The sequence below is a fragment of the Myzus persicae genome, unplaced genomic scaffold, assembly GCF_001856785.1.
Source record: "Myzus persicae strain clone G006 unplaced genomic scaffold, MPER_G0061.0, whole genome shotgun sequence".
NCBI classification, from domain to species: Eukaryota; Metazoa; Arthropoda; class Insecta; order Hemiptera; family Aphididae; genus Myzus; species Myzus persicae.
The window spans coordinates 458,813-481,925 of NW_019100604.1; the positions used below are offsets into that span (position 1 = coordinate 458,813).

At 30.1% G+C, this 23,113-nt stretch overlaps 1 protein-coding gene across 1 annotated transcript in view; it reads left to right on the forward strand.

Moving 5' to 3' along the window:
- LOC111036147 (protein bric-a-brac 1-like) overlaps positions 1-23,113 on the forward strand; it is a 41,284-nt gene that overhangs the window by 13,632 nt on the left and 4,539 nt on the right. The window contains exons 2-3 of the mRNA XM_022318066.1: positions 8,492-8,549; positions 16,246-16,512. Coding sequence (XP_022173758.1) covers positions 8,492-8,549; positions 16,246-16,512 — 325 coding nt within the window. The remainder of the gene's footprint in view (positions 1-8,491; positions 8,550-16,245; positions 16,513-23,113) is intronic.

The window sequence follows — 23,113 nt, forward strand, 5'->3', positions numbered from 1 at the left end:
CACACGCAGAGAAGATACTCTACATAATATATAATATATTATTATGATTATTATTACTATTATCATCATTATCATCGTCATCGTCGTGTACGTAACCTTCGTTCCTGTCATTATATTGTATTGTATAATAATATATTTATATAAATTTATGTTTTTTTTCCATATCCATAAAACACATAAATAATAATTATATTTGTTGACAATCGTTTCTAGTAGGAACATTAATTAAACGCATTTTTATTTATACATTCAATAGTAATATTAATATATATACCTATATAAATACAGGGTTCACTAAACATGCTCAACACCATTTTTTAGTCAATTCATTCAAATTCTTATTTTAGAATGTATTAACGTTTTTCATTTGTAAGGACTGTCTGTGTATAACAAGTTTAATATTATGTATATATTAATCACATATATATATTATTTTTTATTTTAATAATTAAAAAACATCTTATGTAGGTACATTAATTTCTAGGGTAAGATTTGGGTTACAAATTTCTAATTTCGAATCAGTTACAAAAAGATACTAATTGAAAACTAATTTTCCAAAATAGTTTGAATTCAACATTTTTAATTTGGAGAACCTGACTGATGGGCCTACAAAATCATCTGTTTAACAATAATTTACAATAATAAAGGTAGTTGGTTCTCTTTTGTAAATAATAAGTTGGTATCGACACAAGACATTCTTTAAATGATATATGGAAATAAATCCAAATATTTAAAAAATAGTTTTAGGGTATTGGTACATATTAAAAAATGTCAAAAACCAGAATTTGAGTAAATCGTAATTTAAAAAAAAGATGCGGGTGACTATGATTGGTGAATCACAACCACCCTGCAGCATACAAATTGATGTGTCATGTGTATACCATAATGTTGTGCCATGTGCCTGTGAGTGCGTGTATGATAATGTGTATAATAATATTATATATTATTTTATATATTATGTACGACGTCGAGTCGTTGTAACGTGTAATAATGTTAAAGTATTTAAGTATACATTATAGGTTGTTTTAAATACTTCATGTATTATTATTTTTATGTTTGATTTTCCTTTGTGCCAACGATTGCAAGTGCTATAAAATTATCATTTATGTACCTACCTATAGTACATAATATTATTTATAATATCGCGAGTCTAAGTTATTAAAATAATTATTAATATTAGAGTACATATATAGAATATAGAAATAATGGGAAAATATCGGTGAAAGTAGCGTTATAAATTATAATGGTTCTCTGCAGCTAGACCGAGAAAAACACGGCTATGAATAATTAAAAGTAATATAATAATATATGATTCGTTTGTATAAAAACGATATTATAATAATCCTTTCTCAATTCATTTTTTCCTAGTTACAACTCTTTAGTCTTTGGGTGACTGCGAGTGCGTACAATCAGAGTGTCCGTTTGTTTTCCGAACAATTATTATTTCGAGATGTATGTTGCATATGGATACAGCACATATTATTATCTATATAAAATAATCCAAAACTGGAAACATCACGATTACTCATTGTGCATAAAATGTGCACATAAAATAGTTTTAATGTCTCTACGTGGGGCCGAATGGTGTTTCAGTAATAGTTTCCATTATTCATTTCTGAACACAATATAATAATAATAATAATAATAATAATAATAATAATAATAATAATAATAATATTACGCACAATGCAGCGCAGGGACACGGGGCATAGGGAACCCTCTGTAAATATCGATTAGAATACTGAAAGCTCTCTCTGTACATTAATTAAGCACCACAACCGTCTAGCTATGAATTTGGAATATATCATATTAGCTACCGCCGCCGAAGGTTACAAAATGGGTTTGTGTTCGATGCTTTCGTGGACCCCTTGTATATACGCCGTGTGTAGACTCCAATAATTCTCTAATTTTTTTTATCCAACATTTTAATTTTTTTGTTCCGCTTGTGTTTTTGCTTACCTAAAAGCATATTTTATTAAATAGCTTTTTTGCAGTGGACTTTTTTTCGTCGAAAAGACTTCACGTATTATTATTTGCCACGCTCTTGAAACCATGGTGTCCTACCCTATGGCAGTATAGCTCTTTCGTATAACACCAATAATATATTTTATTGTCTGCCTGATTATTCGAGTTTTATTGGGCGCCACAAAACGATGATTGATTTTTAACTATTATACCAGTACAACCCTTTCAAAGTTGCAGCAATTACAAATATGACGTAATATGAATTTTTGGACTATAATTGACATTGACGACTCCTTCCTCAGTCTTCGGACTCAACTAGAACAGCCAAACGGCCGTGAATTTGTTTATTGGTATTTTTTATAAAATCTTTTTTTCTTTTTCTATTAACACTATCATAAGCTCTAAATGCTGTGGTTTAGATATGATTTTTATTAACTATCTGCTGTCCATTTCCATTTTATTTTGTTTAATGAAATATTTCTTTGTGTATGATTTTATCTCATTTGAAATAATAACTACTGTAAATTATAATTTAATTTTTGTCTGTTATTAATTGGATACATTTTCATTTTTATGGAAATACAATTATTTAATGATATTGGTTGAAGCTGTTAAATTTTTGTGACGTAAATAAATTATTATATGCATTACCATAAATATATACTGTAGTCTGTAATATATATATATATAATATAATTTATTATTAATACTAAAATGTCATATCCCATTAAAACTGCAAAAAAAAACGTTTATATTTAAGAGCTTTATATTTTTTCACAACGTAGGTAAAACATTTTTACATAATGAAAAGAGGACAACTTTACTATAGGACAACAAAGAATAATATATATTTTCTTAAAGTTAATAAACAATGTTTTTAACACCAAAGTTTTATGTTTTTATCTGTAAATAATTACCATTGCATAGATTTTAAAATAAAAAAAATAAAGTGAAGCTTTTGAAATTTTTATTTGTATTGTTTTAAATCATTTTGATACATGTATAGATACTATAGATAGTTGAAATATATTTGTTTAATTATCATACCTACAATTATTTTGATATCTATACTAAAAACTATAGATGAAAGCATTATCAATTCTGATGTATTTGTATATTATTTTTACAATCGTTTTTAATTTAATTTTTTTTTTTATCCTATTATACAATTTTACTCTTCGATCCTTTATAAGTCTGTATATAAACTATGAATATTTAGGTATTCCTAATAAAAATAATATTTTTCAATAGGCCTTACCTATCAATAGTCAATACATTATATTATTACTATATTACATATTTACATATATTTCTATGTGGCCCATGATTTCAAATTTAAATACCTACATAATAACATCATATTATATTTTAATATATTCGTAACTATTACGGATGCGTGTATTATTATAAGTTATTACTATAATTGTCATGATAGGAAACTTGTGTTGATTTATTGGATTTATATATTATTGTATTAAATTTATACACAAGTATGTATTATTATTATTATACTATTACGTCATCACAAATATTACATAGATATGGAACATATACGGGGATCAACGTTTGAAATTATTCATTGTATTCAAGTTGAGTATGTTATTCTACGGTGAGATCTACCAGTTAATCTCTATCGCATTCGCTCAGAACCCATTATTTCCCCTCTTAGTTCATTTGTTTCTCCGGTTCGTGACCTGTACTAGTACCGGGTGTGATATGACCACATATAGGGGTTAAATTTTTAACTATTGGCTAAAATAAATATGCGTATATTATTATTTAATATTATTATTTTATAGTAGCGTGCATTATGTGTTTTATTATATAAAATTTAATTGATATTATATGGCCCCTATATTATTTGATTGAAACAGATGTTTTTATTTATAATAAAAATTGACAAATGAGAAAATATCAAAAACAACAGATGTTCATTGGTATTTTTAGAGACGAATAAAATTGGAAACTCACTAATGGAACTACGCGTTGTATACTAATTACTCATTTCAATTCGACCGAACTATTTTTTCTCATTCATTTCTAGAATACATAGATTATAGGTTATAAAGAATTATATTATTACCTATGATAATAGGATAGAGTTTTTTTATTTCGTTTTTTATACGCCTATCTTCCAATGTAGGTACGCTATAATTATTTATTGTAACGCAGCATAGAGTTATATAAAGTTAAGGTTATGTATATCTACACAATAAAATCTCACGAGGGAAATATATTTTTTCCAATTATATATATATAATTACATATATATAATATTACATACGTGTCTATTACACATTGTACGCAATCGTTGTCCATAATTTTATGTAAGGGAGAAGTTATTGATCAGCTTTGATTGTCGCATTTAGGTAGGTATGTATCGTACATATAATATTATGCAATTTTTAAATTACGTTACCTTAAATTAAGCGGCGTATATTTTGTTCTAAGAAAATGTATTTTATTTTGCACGAAGTATTATTATTGTTTGTATTGCAATTTATTTATGCATATTTTGCATTTTATACGGTATTGTTAACATAAAATTAAGTAGGCCAGTAAAAGTTGTTGTTTATGAAAGATTAATAAACCTCCGATATTAATATTAGAAATATTTTCATATTTCTTTTATAACTACAAATCACTTTAATTTCATATACATTAAACAAATTTTAGTAATTCACTTATTTTGATTTGGCGAATTTCTCGGCAAAGTTAGATACGAACGACGGTTTCCATTTAATACACTGTAAAACTACCTGCCTACCTAGTTACGTGTTTTCCACCACCCTTTATTTAATAGATAAGTATTATCTCGCGAAGTGCGCCCATGTTTAAATATTAATATTTATTTTATTCCGGTTGTGCATACAACACACACATATACAGTAAATATATCCATTAGACCGTCAACGCTAACCAGTTCCCAGGTGGGCCCCAAAAACCGACACATACACATACACAGGCATAAAATAATAATCGTTTGGTATATTATTATAATGTGTACACATAATATACGCCATCAGATATTATACATTTTCTCTTCCCTTCTCTCGTATAGCACTGTCTCTCTCGTGCTCTCTCTCTCTCTCTTTCTCTCAATACACACACCAGTCTTCCGTCTCTGTTTAGAGACGAGAATAGAACAAAAAGACACATAATATTCCTATATAATAATTACTTTAATGCGGAGCTACGTGACTGTATAGTTAAATATTATTATTATTATAGCCCCCCTCGGTTCTGTTCATATCTTTCCGTCTTTCTATATATATAAATACAGTATGAACGGATAGAAGGGGAAGAGGGTTACCAAATATATATTTTTATTCCGACATCAGACTTATTTTATTAATGTAGCAGTTGCTTTGGGGTACAGTCGGAATAATAATAATAATAGTAATAATAATAATAATAATAATAATAATGATAATAATAATAACCCATAACTATAATAATAATAATAATAGCTGCTAGGGGGTCTTGGTAGAATCGTAACAGCACAATGATAATAACGAGAATGCCTTAGTGTATGTGTGCAATAATAATAAAAATGTATTATTCAGCATAACACTATATTATTATATTTATACAATATAAACCAATACCATACTATTGTGTTCGGCGTATGTGTATAATATATATATAAATATATAATATATATGTATGTGTGTGTGTGTGTGTGTGTGTGTGTGTATGTGTGCACACCATAGTCTTTAATATTTATTGTGGTTGTGTGAAACAAAATGTGTGTGTGCATGCACGTTCTGTTCCATCGATCCTTTTTTTTCGTGTGGCAAAATATTGTATTTTATATTTTTAAATAACATTCAACTGCGTCGTGTATATCGTATATGCTATTATCATTATTTTTAATATTATATTTTACGATTATTATTATTATTATTATTGTTATTATTATTATTACAATAGTATCCGGTTGTGTGTATATGTATTTCCCCCTCTCTTTTTTCTGTCTCTCCTGTACTCTCTCCGAGTCTCGTTTGTCAGGGAAATAAATCGATGACTATCTTGTAATGGGGAAAAATGGTAAATGCTGTCCCGTGCAGTGGAAAAATAAATGTAATTTCGTTCTGAAACTAAAGGGAGGGATCATTTTACTGCGGTAGGTACCTACGGATGATAAATTTCGACTATTGATTTTTTCATAGCAACCGTTTCTTTGGCTACACAAAAATACAATTTTTTTTAAAACTTAACAAGTTACATTGATATAACATATATAACAATATTTTCATATTAAGAAAGATTGGATCTTTTATCACAAATACTGAAAATTAATAAAAGAACTTCCTTGTTTTATTTTATTTATTTTTAAATATACTTGTAGAATAAAATATTAAAATACTAACACTACAATACAATAAATTAAAATATTGATTGACTATATGGGCATACTTGTTTTATAATTTGTTAAGTATATCAGCTATTGTACCATTTATTATTTTATAAGAAATCTATATTAGCGGCTGTTATAACACCATGTTTGTATAAGTGTTTTTGCATGCATTCATATTATGCATATTGTATTTAATTGTGTACACTGCAGTACTACTATACTACGTATATTAATTACATTATACAATATTATCATTGCTTACTTAAAATATGTGATTAGTTAATTTGCAATTTAAATTTAGGTTTTATAAATGTCTACAGTAGGTATCGGCGAATACTGGTTATCAATTACAAACTTTTCAAGCTGTACATTTAACATTTTTTGACTTGTATAATGATAATAGTAAAATATTTGCAACTTTATTATTTATGTGTATTCTAACCTTAGTATTGTTGTAATATCATGAATCCAGTAATTTCTCGTTTAACCTCCATATTATGAACAACAATCTAAATATATAACCAAACGTTGAATAATAGACAAGTTATAGGTATTCTACACATACTGTTCCTGGATTGCTTAGTTCTATATATAATTCATTTAGTAGGACCATCATGACTTCATCCAGCTACTATTTGTCGCGTTCGAAATAATGCACTTAAATATTTATTGACGTGTGTCTCGCGTCAATTTTCATCCTCATGGTTTTGTTGAAAAATTGAACGACGTCGAGACGGGCGACGCCTCCAGACATACGGAAAAAATAAAAATAAAAGTATGTTCACGATGAAACACCCTTTGTCGCGTAAAGTTCCGACCTGTGCATCCCAACCACGTCATTGACCCTCGTAAGCTTGATACAAACTTAACCTACCCTTTTCCATAAATTGTTTTCTAGTCCTAATCGGATATCCCTTTGGTATTATTCGGTGTAACTCGCTGTTCACACACTGAAAACTGTTGTTTTCGTGTTAATATAAGTATCACAATTTTTCACCAGTATTTGTCACTGCAATTCAAACGGATTTTTACTAAACAAATAATTGTTTCAATAAACCATTGTATTGCCGTTACTCGTATTCGAAGGTTAGGTATGACATTATATAAAGAGGTCATTTGACATTTACCCTTATTGTATACAAATGACCTTTTCATATATATTATATAATATATTATAAATATCGATTATATGAATATTCCGCTGCATTAATATTTCCAAGTGTAGTAGTTGTACCCATGTTTCGAATATTATTATGAATTGTTAACAAATTCGTAAAAATATATTCAGAATAATTTAAAAGTTCATAGACCGACAGTTGATGAATATATACTTACACAACTCCGGGTCATTGGCTGTGGCCATATACATCATTCCAGATTCTGGGCCGAGATAAATATAATATAATCTGTGATAGTTGAATTTATAAAAAAATTGTGTAATATGTTATACTTAATGTAAATATCTTTATTGTTCTCGAATACTAGTTTATACGTATTTACAATTGTAAATGTGGGACTTTACACCCGTCAACAGTCAGTACCAACTCAAAACTTCGGGATAATAAAAAATTTAATTTCCATACCTATTTTGTTTAATAGACATATTCCTAGGACTACATGAAATATTAAAGTATAATGCGATGCCTATAATGGTGCGGTATAAGACATAAATTGGTTCTATACATTCTATGTTTGCTTATTTTTTTTAAAACACGGTAAATAGGATCTGATACAAGAGCTAAGTTAACACAAAATAGAGTTCCTGACTCGTGCTCACCAGTATTATACTTACAGGGTGAGTGAAAAATGTCTTATGAGGTTTTCAGCCACTCCCCTTGGGGAGATAGTGCCACAGTTCCCCAAAGATTGTTAGCTATTTTTGATATGTTAGGAGGTTTACCATGAACTTTTTGTTTTTAACTAACCCTTTTAAAAATTTTAGTATAAGTCCATATAGAGTAAGTAGGAAGCTGTCAGGGTGAAAAAAACGGTTGGATATCTATAAATCTATAATATAAGCTATTTAAAATGCAGTTAGTTAATAATTTAGACAAACCTATGTCTTACTCTTTGTATTACAAAATATAATATTATAACGAATGTGTTAATGTTATACAATAAATGTATACACATTTTTATAATTAAATTTTTATTTTGTGATTCTAGGCCAAAATGTTTGAAAGTTCTCAGGCCTGGCTCGCATCCACGTCCTCGCCAATGACATGTAAGTTTAATATTTTTATCATATAGGTTCATAATAGTATAATGAATAATGACTATACAATTTACCTACTTTAAAAAAAAACCTATTACATACATTACTTATACAATATATTGTATTAATCTTGGAAGCCGTTTTGTTGTTATTGCAATTTTGGCTTCAATAACATTATTTATTTATAAGGCATGCTTATATATTGTAAAAAAATATATTCGATGTAGAGTCGTGTTTTACCCAATATTCAACAATATTCATTGTTCTTTTTGTATTGTATATACATACATTTATTCAAAATATCTCGATTGACTAAGTATCTATATTCTATATACTACCCAGTACCCATACATAATTCAACAATTGTATTAAGTTTATACCTATTAATGAATAATTCTCATATTTCATATTAATATATCAATATATTTAATTCGATGTGCCTGATTAATATGATTATATGATAATATAGTTTATAAAAAACCAAATCTTAGGTATTTCTACTCTACTCTGCTATATAGATATTTAATATATTTCATAAGACTAAACTCTTTTTTTACGCGAATTCAAACTTTTTCTATTATGTGTCACACATTGGAAAATAGATCGTTGTTATAATACTGTTTATTCCTAGAATTATTTGATTATCTAACGTAAAACAATTTTACTTGTTCTATTTATAATTATGTAAGACTTAACTCACATTTAATTCAAAGAATATTTAATTTTGCATTACGTCAAATATTTTTTTAAACTATGAATGTAGTATACAATAGACGTGCAGTGCATAATGGGTAGCAAATTATGTCCATACGCTGCTTCTGAGGTTTTTTAAGTCTAAGTGCAGCTACCTGGTTATGTAAAAGAAAATAAAGAACAATACAATATTTAGAGTGTATTTACTACTTATGTAATATTATGGTATCAAATTGAATCAACTACACTCATAACATATACATTTTTTACAAGGGTTGAATTGGGCTCGTGTTCATTACAACTGGCGGAGTAAAAAAAAATTAAAAATATGTAATATGTCTATTTTAAAGGACAATCTGTTTTCCTTGTCTATGTCAGCGGGTCGTGACACATGACACGATGGTATAATTGATTGTGTGCAATACGAGAAAAGTGCATTCGACGCCCGTTGCTTGTGGCGACGCAGTGGTGTTCTCGTTCTGCTACAGCGGCGGCGGCGGCGGCGGAAGATAATCGCTACACAGCCGCCGCCGTCCGCATAGACCACCACCACAGATACAACAACAAAAACAACCGTTTGCTGCCGCCGCCGCCGCCGCCGCCGCCACCGTTTACACTTTACAGTTACCACCGCCGCCACCGCCGTCGTATCTGTTGACGGCACCGCTCACCACGTGCAAGCGGCGCCGCGCCGCCGGTCAACGGTAGTGTGATTAGTGACTGTAAACAACCGTTCGGTAGTGGGTGGGAGGGGGGAAAAAACCCACGTGGACGTGTCGTCGGAAATGCGTTTCGCGTGGTATCCGTAGTGCACCCGTCTGAGAAGGCGAATCGGGTGTCGTTCTTTCTGCCCTTCGATCTTACACGCCGCTCAGTTTACTGTTTTTTTCTTCACCTACATCCTGGTTATTTTCTTATTCGCCCGAAACTTTTCACCAAGAAAAAAAGACTCCGCCGGCAGGTTGTCCCTCCGTACATTTCGCACCCTGCTGCAGTGAGGGAAAAGATGGATTCTGTATTATATAGCGGTGATCGTGAAATTATTATGGGACGCATATAATAATTACATTTAGCAACTCAACTCGAAACTGCCAACTTAGATGATAATTGTTTTAGTGTTTTTGAATAATATTGTTACAATAATGTTATTATTATATAATAGGAACGGAGAGAAGTTCTATAATAGAGTCGTCTTGTTTTCATATGCGCACCTACCCTTTTAAGTTTGTAGTAATTGAAAATAATTAATTCCATATCCGAGGAAGAGCTCCGTCCGATCAATAACATCGTGATATCGAATAAATAATAATAATATACTCGCTTATATTGCAAATATTTTATTATATAAACATCTACAATGAATACATGATGAACACAATGTACATAGTATATTAGTATATGTATTATGTACATTATATATCGTTTGTATACATCGAGTAATTAATCCTAATGAAGAAATACATGTACCTATAGATAATTGTATGTACCTATATACTGAGTTGCCATTATAATGAATTTATGAGAGCGATAACTTCTCATAGTGCGACGTACGTAATATGTAACATTAATCCTAAATATTCCTATCGTAATTCGATCTTTTGTACTTTTTAATTGTCACGTACTTTTAAAATGTTTTAAAATGTTTTTATCTATTTTATTTGTATAATATTAAAATATTTTTTTAGATCGTTTTCGTGCCTTTAAAAAAAAAATACGTGCCATATCTGTATTTCTCTTTTTTTGGCTTAATTTACAGGTGCCTATATATCTACACCTTTATATAATAGGACATATCACCCACATAATATTATAATAGCGAACAAATTATTTTCCAACTTTGGTAATGAAATCTATTTCGTCGATCAATGGTTTTATGAACAAAATCCTGCAGTCGCAACACCGCTCTTCCCCTCCCCCGATATTTTATTTATACAGATAAAGTTGTGGTGTATTACAGCTGGCGGCGGTCTAGTTCAAAGCAAATGCCACACGAGCCATCTATAAAATATCTACATAAAATATATATTATTATATTGTTATTATATTTTGCAATTTCGCACCGCAACCTGCTGCGCCCAACTCCGCTGCCCGATGATGACTTACTCGTATGTGCAGTATTTCGTATATACCTGCAGATACCTGAAGCATTTCATTCCCTACCTATATCGTTACGATACAACATCATATTAGGTATATACCGACATCCCGTTCACCGTTGAGAAATTATTAAAACGTAATCATACACATTATGGAAAATTAATCGATTAGGCCTTAAATTAAAAGACCGATGACGGTGTCGCACGCCTATATAATAATATAATAATATATCAGTATCACATCACGCGTGACGATGGCTGATTTAACGATTGATATTATTATAATACTAATATTACAGTAATATTAATACCTACCTACCTACCGCGGCTACCACGACAGCTCGACGGTTGTAATCTGAGCGACTCGCACGTTAACGACAATATGATGATTTTACCTACATAATAATAATACACCGTGTGCACCGTGTGCATATTATCTGCCGCATGGCGGTCTTGAGGAATTTACGCAGATCCGACGAGTAGATTTTTGTAGGTTGTGGGAAACAGCCAATTTATTCAGTTTTTATTTTTACAATATTAAATCGTATGAGAGATACTGCATGCACGTTATCAGATGCGTAGCCAGGATTGGCTGATAGTGCTGCAGCCCTCCTCGAAATTTCATAAAAATTTTAAAACGCTTTCAATGTCTGGTGACCGTATTACGTAAGACTTGAGTGACGTGACCATATATTAAATTTGTAATTTGTATGAAGGTATACAAAATTCTAAAATGTTATAAACCCAAGGAATCGGTATTTAAAATATCAAATTTTTGAGGGATTCTAGTTAAGCCTTCCCCGTGTAACAAATTATCAGCCCCTCCTAAAGCGAAATCCTGGCTACTCCACTGCACGTGGTATAATATAATATGATCATCGTTTATAATGTTATTATCGTATGGTATTGTTGCATGTATAATATAATATTGTAGGCGGCACCTATATATACCCCGCCGGATGATAATGGGAATAAATTGTAATTCCGTATAACACGGGAACTTATTAAAAATGTAACTATATAATATATAATATAGAGTAGAGCGGTCAAACGCGCGTAATATAGTGGTGGTACCTATACTATCGTACATTATTCACCACCCAGGGCCCAGGGGATACACAACAAACGGGCTTAGCCCCATCCCGCCGCAGTGTTATATACCGTCCCCTCTCATCTTTTTTCTCTCTCGCCCTCTTCTCCTATATTTTTTTTTTTTTTTTGTTCCTCGTCCGTATACACCCATTATCATTGCAGCGCTGCAACGAGGTCGAAAGGTTAATGAGTTTATGCACACATAATATATAATATTATTGTATATTTAATATTATTATACATAGGAACGCGTACCTATACAATATTATACTTAACTACGTACCTACAAACATGTACCCATTATAAAGATACGATATTATAACGCGTGTAACGATATATAGGAAAAGGAAACCGAATATTATTATAATAATAAGTACGTGCAGTGTGTGTCGGGAGACAATATTATTATTATTTGCCTTATACCGCGGTCGCGGTGGTGGCGGTGATGGTGGTGGTCGCGGTGTGGGGTGTTATATATACCTTATAATAATATATTATACATTCATGCTGTGGCGAAGTGAAGTGGTGTAGTACCTACCTATAGTAAACGGACGGGAGAAATCGGCGGTATGTATATTGTGCGTCCAATAAATATACAAGGCATATTATACGTACACAATGTGTTTGTCGCTCGGCGTAGACCAGCAATCATATATATATATATTATAATAGCGAACGCGCTACATATATATATATATTATAATATTATAGTGCGGCGACTTGTGATGGATTTACATAAAACAATTTACATAGTACATAATTTTACTGTACAATAGTTAAATGCCCTGTTTTATTATACGAAATGCTAATGAATGGACACGGCCATTACGACACACGCGCGCAGACGCCGGTAACATATTATATTTTATATATATTATACTGTTGCTTGCATTATATTATTGCCGTTGTTATTATTATTTCCCATTTTTTTTTCTTCTTTATACGTTGAAATATATTATTTCCCGACGAAATCGTTATTATTATACTACGACGTTCAAAGAAAAATATTGATACATACATCGCAGGTACCTACATATAATAATATGCGTACGCATAAAATAAAATATTCTTGTACGTACATGAGATATAATATATAATATATTTATATACGTATAATCGTTCACCGTGAGTCGTAAATAAATTATCAAAATTTAGTATTCCGAGCACCCCCCCACCCCCCACCCCCACTCTCATGCGCGTATTATATGGGCACCTATACATGTAGTAGGTATGTATAATATAAACTCGATCGATTTATTTTCCAATTGCATAAAATATACATATTGCTATAGGTACGCCGTTTATTCGTAGGCACCTATACCTACGTTCATACAATATAATATGATATTAAGTATAATATATCAGCTATCCATCTGCCATTATATCTATTATACCTGCACATATTATTATTTATCTACCTATATACTGGGCTATACTCGATATCCGTAAAAACAAAATATACATTTCAAGCTGCAAAACCACCCCGGTCTTTACGTACATTATTTTGATTATTATTATTTCTGATGTCGATTATTTTTTATTATTATTATTATTCATGTTACACAATTCGTTGATATCGTTTCCACAAAAAATAAAAACATAATAAATTATAATACATTTTTATATCATCGATTTCCGTGGAAAATGTATTAGTGTATTATTTTTTTACTTTATTGTCTTGAGCTTTTCAGTAAATGCCATCCGAGCTCTCCTAGAAATTCTATACATTCGAGTGTTTGCTTGATAATAATAGGCAATAAAAAATAAATATTGATTACTACTACTTGGTTCGGTCGGTTCACATTGTTTACATTCCATACAACATTAGACTTTATTTGTATGTAAATTCTACAAAACTCACCCCTTTTTTTATTTTCCAGTGTCAATAAACTGCAGCTTGGTTATATGGATTGACACAAAATTTCTAATAAGATATTTATTACCAATTATTTTTTAATACAGCCATCCTGACCCTTTTTTTTCCCTTCGTTGCGCTATAAATAATATCGGTATATTCGATGGAAAAAAATTGCGTGTGTACATATAATGCATAATATCTATATGTATGTTATAGATGCTCGTATGTATTATAATATGTATATTATATTGTATCCCGTTTTTTATTATTTTTTTTTTTTAGTTTTTTTGCACCCCTTATTTGCCACACTGTATATATTAATAATTTGTAATAAATTTAAATTATATATGTTTTTTCGATTTTTACGTACGTTTTTTTTTTTCACGAACAACAATCGCCGCGTTTGCAGGTAGGCGAAAGTCAAATTATGTTGCCGGTTGTCGTCTCAAAGTGTGTGTGTATACACTGTGCAATGAACCTATATACATGCGCGGTGTTCGAATCGTAGCATAGTATAGTTATGGGTTTACTCGATGCTTGTAAATAATAGTTAGAGTACCTATACATATTTTTATACACTTATATGTATTAGAACCCATGTATTATACTACTATACATTTTATTATGCATAATATATTTTATTATAAAAGCCTATATAGTGTAACCCGGTGGTGGTGCACCGGTATATTGACAATATTCTACAACCGCCTCCTGTTACCTCCACACCTCCCCCATTCATCCACCACCACCGTTAATATAAACATAAATGTGTGTGTGTGACGTGTGTGTGTATGTGTGTGTGTGTGTGTGTGTGCGTAGTCTCACAGTCACGTATATATACATAGACAATAAACGAGCAGCTTGCATTGTTAAAATTAACACGCCACAGTCGAAATAATGTTTATAGATGATAATATGGTATATATATATTTGTTTTTTGCCGTTTATTTGCTTACGTTAGTATATAGTGTAGTAGTGTACAACGTTTTAAATTTGGTCGGGGTTAGGCCGTCTCGATTATATTATATATTTTAAAAAGTCTCGTCCGCCATGCACGTGCGCAAAACTCGCACGTCATCGACGCGTACATTATATTATATTTATATTGGAGAAAAAAAAATTTAAATCTCCGTATATTATATTACACTCGCACACACGTATAGGTACGCAACAGCCGGGCTTAGATATAAATTGCGTATGTATAGGCATTTTAATGATATTATTTGGGTAGTGCCGCCACCGTGGCTTGTGCACACAATATTGTTATATGTGCGTTATTATCGTACCTAAACGCGTTTATATTGTAGGACTCCGTTCCCACCCCATACAGCTCCTTCTCGAAAGTCTGTTGGAGCATTAGTTTTTAAATTCACATGTTGATATAGATATTATTGTTTCGTCCGGATATAATTATATGTTGGTTAAGAATTTAAAAAATATGTATACGATTGAGAATTTGTTAACAACACATTTCTCGTAAAACCTATATTACATTTTTATCTACAGTATACTTCATCGTTTTCTAAATTCTAGTCAAATTACACTTTAAAATGTATTATAAGACCAATAATTTTTCAAATAGTAATTTGTCTATGTTAATCATTTGAATTTCTATGAATGATTGGTAAGATAATTTTCCTACATTTAGGCTCTGTGTCGGAATCTCGAAAATCCACATTTCCCACTTTCCCGCAATATTACCGCCAGTGCGTACGACGCATGACGTAGATTGCAGCTGTCGATTAATTCTTTTTTACTCTCATCCTATTTGTATACGTTAAATAACATTCATCTTATGTATCATTCGTATGATTCATTTTCATTTAGCATATTACATCGTACATGGTATTATATGTTATATAAGTCATGATTTAATATAATATAATGCCTATACCCTCTCGATTTGAACAATATCTATATACCTATGCGCATTACTAACCGGTATGTATTACCGTTGTTTTTACAGCTGACAGTTACCAGTACCAGCTGCAGTCCATGTGGCAAAAGTGCTGGAACACCAACCAGAGCCTCGTGCACAACCTGCGGTTCAGAGAGCGCGGTCCGCTCAAGTCGTGGAGACCAGAAACGATGGCTGAGGCCATACTGTCCGTGCTCAAGGAGGGTCTGTCGTTATCACAGGCTGCCCGCAAGTACGACATACCGTATCCGACGTTCGTGCTGTACGCTAACCGGGTGCACAACTTGCTCGGTCCCTCCGCAGACGGTGGCGCAGGTAATAAACAGCGCTGCAGACGCTTTTCACATACTATTAATAATAATACCATCATCCATTATCCTCGGTCTACACGAGGTTAGAATTTCAAGCTAGGGATTAGGATAATATACTAGTAGCAAGTTAGTGCTGAACAGAACTGGCTTCGTTTTTTAAGCAAGCGTCTCAAGCCGGGTCGTCAGGATATACCTAGGTAGTTTAATAGGGCGGGGTTCAATTTTCCAAGTTAGTAGCACCGTACCCACCACCGAACTGGTTTGAAATTTCTATAGTATCAGGTGAATAGTGTGAACATTGTAAGCCACTCTAGCCAGTGCCAAGCCAAAAGAGTCACCGGAAATAGGTACTACCGTACTATATCCTAGCTTGAAATACTAGCCTCGTGTAATAGACCGGGCATTATAATATTATAATATTATATACCTATACCTATCTACACGGGCCACACGATAATAATTATTATAATTGTATATATTATTGTGTACGTGTTTATGCGATATACGTGTGAGTATATTATGCGTGCCACGTTAAATATATATATGTACATGTACATATAAAATATTACTATTTATTATTGTATATTATAATTTCTCTTCTCGCAATCAAAGTGCCGCCGCGCAGTGTATATCATTATATCGGCGATTCGTATATTATAATATAATATAATATTTCGATTTCATAACGTTTATATTATATATACACCGTATTATTATAATGTGAACAATTAAACGTTTCCAGATCGAATTGCACAATAATATAATTTGTTATATTGTACATCATTATTGCATATATTATAAACATGACACATGTATATTTAAATAGAATGTATACAGGGTGTGTGTCCTCGTATAATGTGTATTACATAGTGTATAACCGTATAAATTGTATAAATCACTGTACATACTGGCCTATACGCCATTAAATATAATATATTATTTTATTTAGTTAGGTACTCTCCTGCCAATAACTTATACATTCGAAGACCTACCCGACGGAAGTATAAATAATTTGACTTTTTAAAATATCTGCCTAAATTAGCGGTATATATTAGGCCATTTCGAATTGCCCAAGAACTCGAACAAGAAATTGTACATTTATTAATTTCAAGTATTGGTGGTTAGGTACACAGCATTAATTTCCCAAATTATATTTTAAAAATATATAAATATATTGAAAACAAATTGACGAAGACATACACGATAAGACACTCTGTATATTTATATTATATTATTTATAATAACCGCTGAACTCTATATAATTTGTTTAATGTAATTTTTTTATGTTATTAATTTTATGACGACATTGCTTATCGTCTATCGGCCTATTATTCGTATTTCTTTTTATTATTTAAATGAATACCAATAACAATATATTATTATTATAATATTCACAAAAAAATATACAAAAAATTCCGAGTATATCGTTTGAACTCTGTACTCGAAAGATTTAATATAAATAATTTATATTGTGCAATGTGTACGTAACACTAATATTATGTACGCTGACAGTTATTAAAAAAATATATATTTTTTATAATATGTAAATGTCAACGTATTTTCTTATAATCAAAATAATAATAAAATATAGTAAAAATGTTCTTGTTGAATTTCCAAACAAAGATCTTTAAAGTTATATAATTCTAGTCATGTTATTTATACATTTTTTTCCTTGAGTTGCTTAATTAATAATTCGATTGTATTTAAATTATTTTGAATACTATATTTTAATATTTTTTTTACAAAATAACTTCTAGCTGAATTAAAAGAAATAATTATTTCTGCTACATTAAAAAAAATAATAACAAATTAAACGAATTGTTAGAAAACTAACCAATCCGTAAAGCTTAAATTCTATGTATAAAATAATGTTTTATAGTATTGTTTTGTTGTGATTTAATACTTAACAGATGTATTTATAAGTGTATTATTTAAAAGAATAATTCTAGACCAATATTAAACCACAAGTATAATATTTATGTAATGAAGTTATAACAAACAAACTATATTTCCTCAATTGATTTTTGATATTTTGTTTTAATTCAAAAACGAATAACCGTAGATACTTTAAATATTCACCAATTGCTTATTTTATTATTTTCTTTACATGATACAATTTCAAAAATTTTTGGACTCTTTTTGAATTATTAATATTAAAGATAAATAGTCAAGATTTTTTTTTATAAGCATTTGAAGTTCAAATGTTGACAAATTTCGCCAAATCACAATAATTTTTAAAACTAAGGCTTAAAAATGTATAATATTAGTCCCACATAAGAAGTTCATACCAAAAAAATATATATAATCAATTGTTTAACAGACATTTAAGTTAAAATTTGATATTTAATCGAAAAATAACGCTTTTAGTTATTTCATCGTAATTTAATCATATTTTAAGTGGGGATTTGATACTTAAACGAATATTATTATATTTTATTTATACAATTACGTTTTGAAAACATTTAGATTCATTGTATGCAATTGCCTATTTATAGTTTATACTGTATTACTATAAATAGTAAAATAAATTACTGTAATAAATTATAATTAATAGCAATATATTTATATGATAATAGGCTGATTGACCGTCTCTGTCCAGAATCATTTTTCGTTTGCTACGATTTATCATTGAATTCAAATTTAAAACATCTATATCAATTACCTACCCAATGACGAGGTACACTGGAACGGTACCTACTTTCTCCCTTTTTTTTCAATTCAAAAATTATAGTTATTTATATTAATATAGCAATACATCAATATTTTATAACTTTTAAAAATTGTTAGAGTACTTATAAGTTATAACTAACAAATACTAAATGCAATATGAAATCTATTTTATATTTTCATATAGTAAAACCACATTTCAGGACTATTGTCCCTAGTATAATATAGATTGTAATAATTCAGAAACTACTCGTTTTAATTAAGATACATCAATATTTTGCATTTTGCAAAAATCATCTGTTAAGTAATTTACAGCAAAAAGGTTGGTTTTTATTTATTTTTTTTTAAATTGCTTCAAGACACTTCTTAAATAGAATAAAAATTTAAAAATTAAAAATACCTAAATATACTTAAATATTGCAAAAATCAAAAAGTTTGAAAAAATCCATTATTATTAAAGGAAATAATGAGGGTAAACATGTTTGTTGAACTCTCATTCACCTTATATAATAACGGTGATAATATAATTATAATTATATTTTTGAATCTTCCTAACGATTTGTACGTTTTTGTTTTTTTGTTCGGGCCAGAATGATGTAGGCAGATAGGCTAGGTAGGTACCTATTATTCATTTTTATCCATTAGATATTAAAATATTAGCTTCACAACGTCGTGGTCGTCATAACCATTATATTATATTATCTAATTTAATTCGTTTAGACTTTACAGACATCTTCAACCACACTAATATTTTCCGTCTCTTCAGATCGTTAACTCATCCTTTTTTATTATTATTATTAAGTACTTATATGTATTATTATCGTCGTCGTTTATTGTGAGTAAAACTCCAAAGAGCATCATAGAATTTCATATAAATAATGCGTCTTCGTCGATGAGTATGGAAGCATGAGAGGGGGGGTCAGCGAGACGCTGTTATTAAGAACGGGACGATCTCTCACACACATATATATATAATATATAATTTAATATTTTATTGCTATATAACAAATTTTGGTAACGTCATAATAAATACTTACCCAAATACTGCGGACAGCTTATCGAATTTTTTTTATCTTCGATACCCTTCGATTCGACAAATAATAAGGACGTGTATAGTTGTGTACATGGTATGTAGGTACGACCCGAGTTTCCAGACTTTTCCACGTCACCACATTATATATTATAACATATATATTATAACATATATATTATATATACACAATATACATATATGTATTACGAAAATCCCCAGGGCGTATAGCGGTATACATAAATATATATATATGCGAGCAGTGCGCACGCGTCCTATACTCGTACTCGATACCCCCTTACACACATATAATTTATATGTATATATATATATATATATATTACCTATGTGTATTTATATACACTATTATGATGTGCGAGGGGTGCAGAATATTATATATTATGCTCTGGATCGTTGTCGTTGTCGTCGTCGTCGGTCGTCATACACGTATAATACGAACACGTGTAATGAGTATAGTTACTGCACCCTCCGCCGATCATTCCCAATCCCCTCCGGCACCGTCGCGTGTGTTATGATATATAGAAAATAGGGGCGGTACGATTTTTAACCATATTAGCTCGCCTCGTGGTTTTGCCGCCGTCCCACTCTAACCCCACGGCGTCCCCGTTGCTGTGGTCGTGGCAGTTTGGCCGAGTATTATTATATTATTATTTTTTGTATATATATGAACTTGCTGTGCATGTACGAGTGCATCTGCTCTGTCTACTATATATTGTGTATGTTGATATATTATAAAAAAGAATAACTACCTACCTATACCGCGATTTTCGTATTCCGTGTCGACTGTTTTTATACATAGCTGGTGCGTTAATATTACTTTCCCGTTTTAGTACCTACCTTGGAGATTTTTTTTTATATTTTGACTGGGTTTTGTTCCCTTTTAGTATTTTTTTCGCGAAGGGGTGTGCTAAAAGTTTCACATACATAACTTTATATTTTTTGGTTGGGTTTTATAGTTACTCTTAAAATTATAATAATAAAAACTGGATTTTTCCTCGATTATTAATTTACTTGTACCTAAACCTTAAATATATGTTAGGTATACGCTCTTAGCCCTTAGACTTATTACAGTATTAGAATTTATTATTTTTTAGACTTTCTACTTACAAGCATACATATTATTGTTTTTGTTACTTCATAAGACTTACAAATTGTTAACTTATAAATTGAATATCACAACAAACTACTGTCCTACGCATAGATGAGCTCCGGAGTGAGACAAGTGTCTGACACCCTGTGTACAATATTATATACTACGTAATATCCTGCAAGGCTTATAAGTTATAACTGTATTTCATTTGATAAAATATTTATTTTTGGATTTTTAACTTTCAACATTTGGAGTTTTGAATTAACATAAGATTAGTTTTAAAATATATAACATTTTTATCTAAAATATATCAGAAATATTCTGCCCATATTTTTATTTTTTGTGACATTCTTTTCGGCTGCACACAACTTGTTTCGAAACTATACAAGGGACAAAAATTCAAAATATAATCTCCACCAGACTATCGCCCAAAGCCGTGGTTCTCGGTTGTTGACACAAAATAAACCCCAAATATTGTCACACTTCACCGCCGTTATAATTTTTTTTTTCATTTTAAACATTTTAAGATTTATTCATTTTTTACCGACCGTGTTCGCAAAGAAAATTAAAAACACAAAATGTTCTAATTAAAAGTTTTCCCTAACAACTAATGTTTTTCTTGGCTGTTCGGTTCCCCGGAAATTCATCAAAATTCGAAAAGCCGCCAATCTGTGTTGGTATAACAAATATAACTTTAATAATTGATTAATACCTATTTTAAATAAATAATTAGACGTACAGAAAAAATATACACTTGAATAAAGTGAAGAACCTAATTGATTTTATTTTAAAATAAAATTATACCTGTGGTTTACACAAATCGAAAAAAATTAAATGTCATTATCCTTAAATTATATTTTATCTTTTTACACAGAAAAAAACATTTATACTTCCAATTAAAATTACTACTTACTAAACATGCATACTAAATGATAATTTGTATATAAAAATGACTTAGTATAACAATTATATTCAAAGGAAATAAAAAAAATCAAAAACCTTCTAAGAATATGTCTAAAATCAAGAACAAAAATGTTCAAAGTGAAAAAATAATTTTAAATAGGTGTATGTTTTATTTGTTATTTTGATATATTTTAATATATTAATTTATCTATGAAATATATCGGTATGCAATTTTTAAGGATAGTTTGAAAAACTTTTCCAATAAGTTGTAATTAAATATTGTCTAGATATGTGTTTTTATTATATTTCAATGTACAACACCAATTCACATAACAATTATAATTTATTGCAATTAGAATTCATTACCTAATCATTATATTACTATACATTATTTTTTTATATGTATAATATGAAAAGGCCGGATAGGATACAGACACCGGGTGTTGGGCACTCGACTCGCTTCGCTGCTTACATCGGAGCAGGATAGTGGTGTGTTGTGATATTACATTTTAAAGCAATCCTGATTGTTTCACATTTTGTCGACAGTCATGTCATTAATTCTCCTTTGCGCTTAAAGAAACTATTGAACAAATTTATAAATTACATCACCTAGCTTTAAGTATCTACTTATGTTAAATATAGCAGAATGCTATTTGCATTTTTGCAAAATTCACTGTTGTCAATATGGATACTGCATGACTTAGTTCAAAAATAAACAGTCAAAAAAAATTAATAATTATGTTTTTTTTGAAAAACTATAGTCATTTTACTTTGTGCTACCTACGAATAAATACTTCAAAATATTTTTCCTTGAGATAAATTTAAATTATTATTATTTATTTTTAATTCTATAATTTTATAAATAATAATTATAAAACTTAGAACTTAATTATT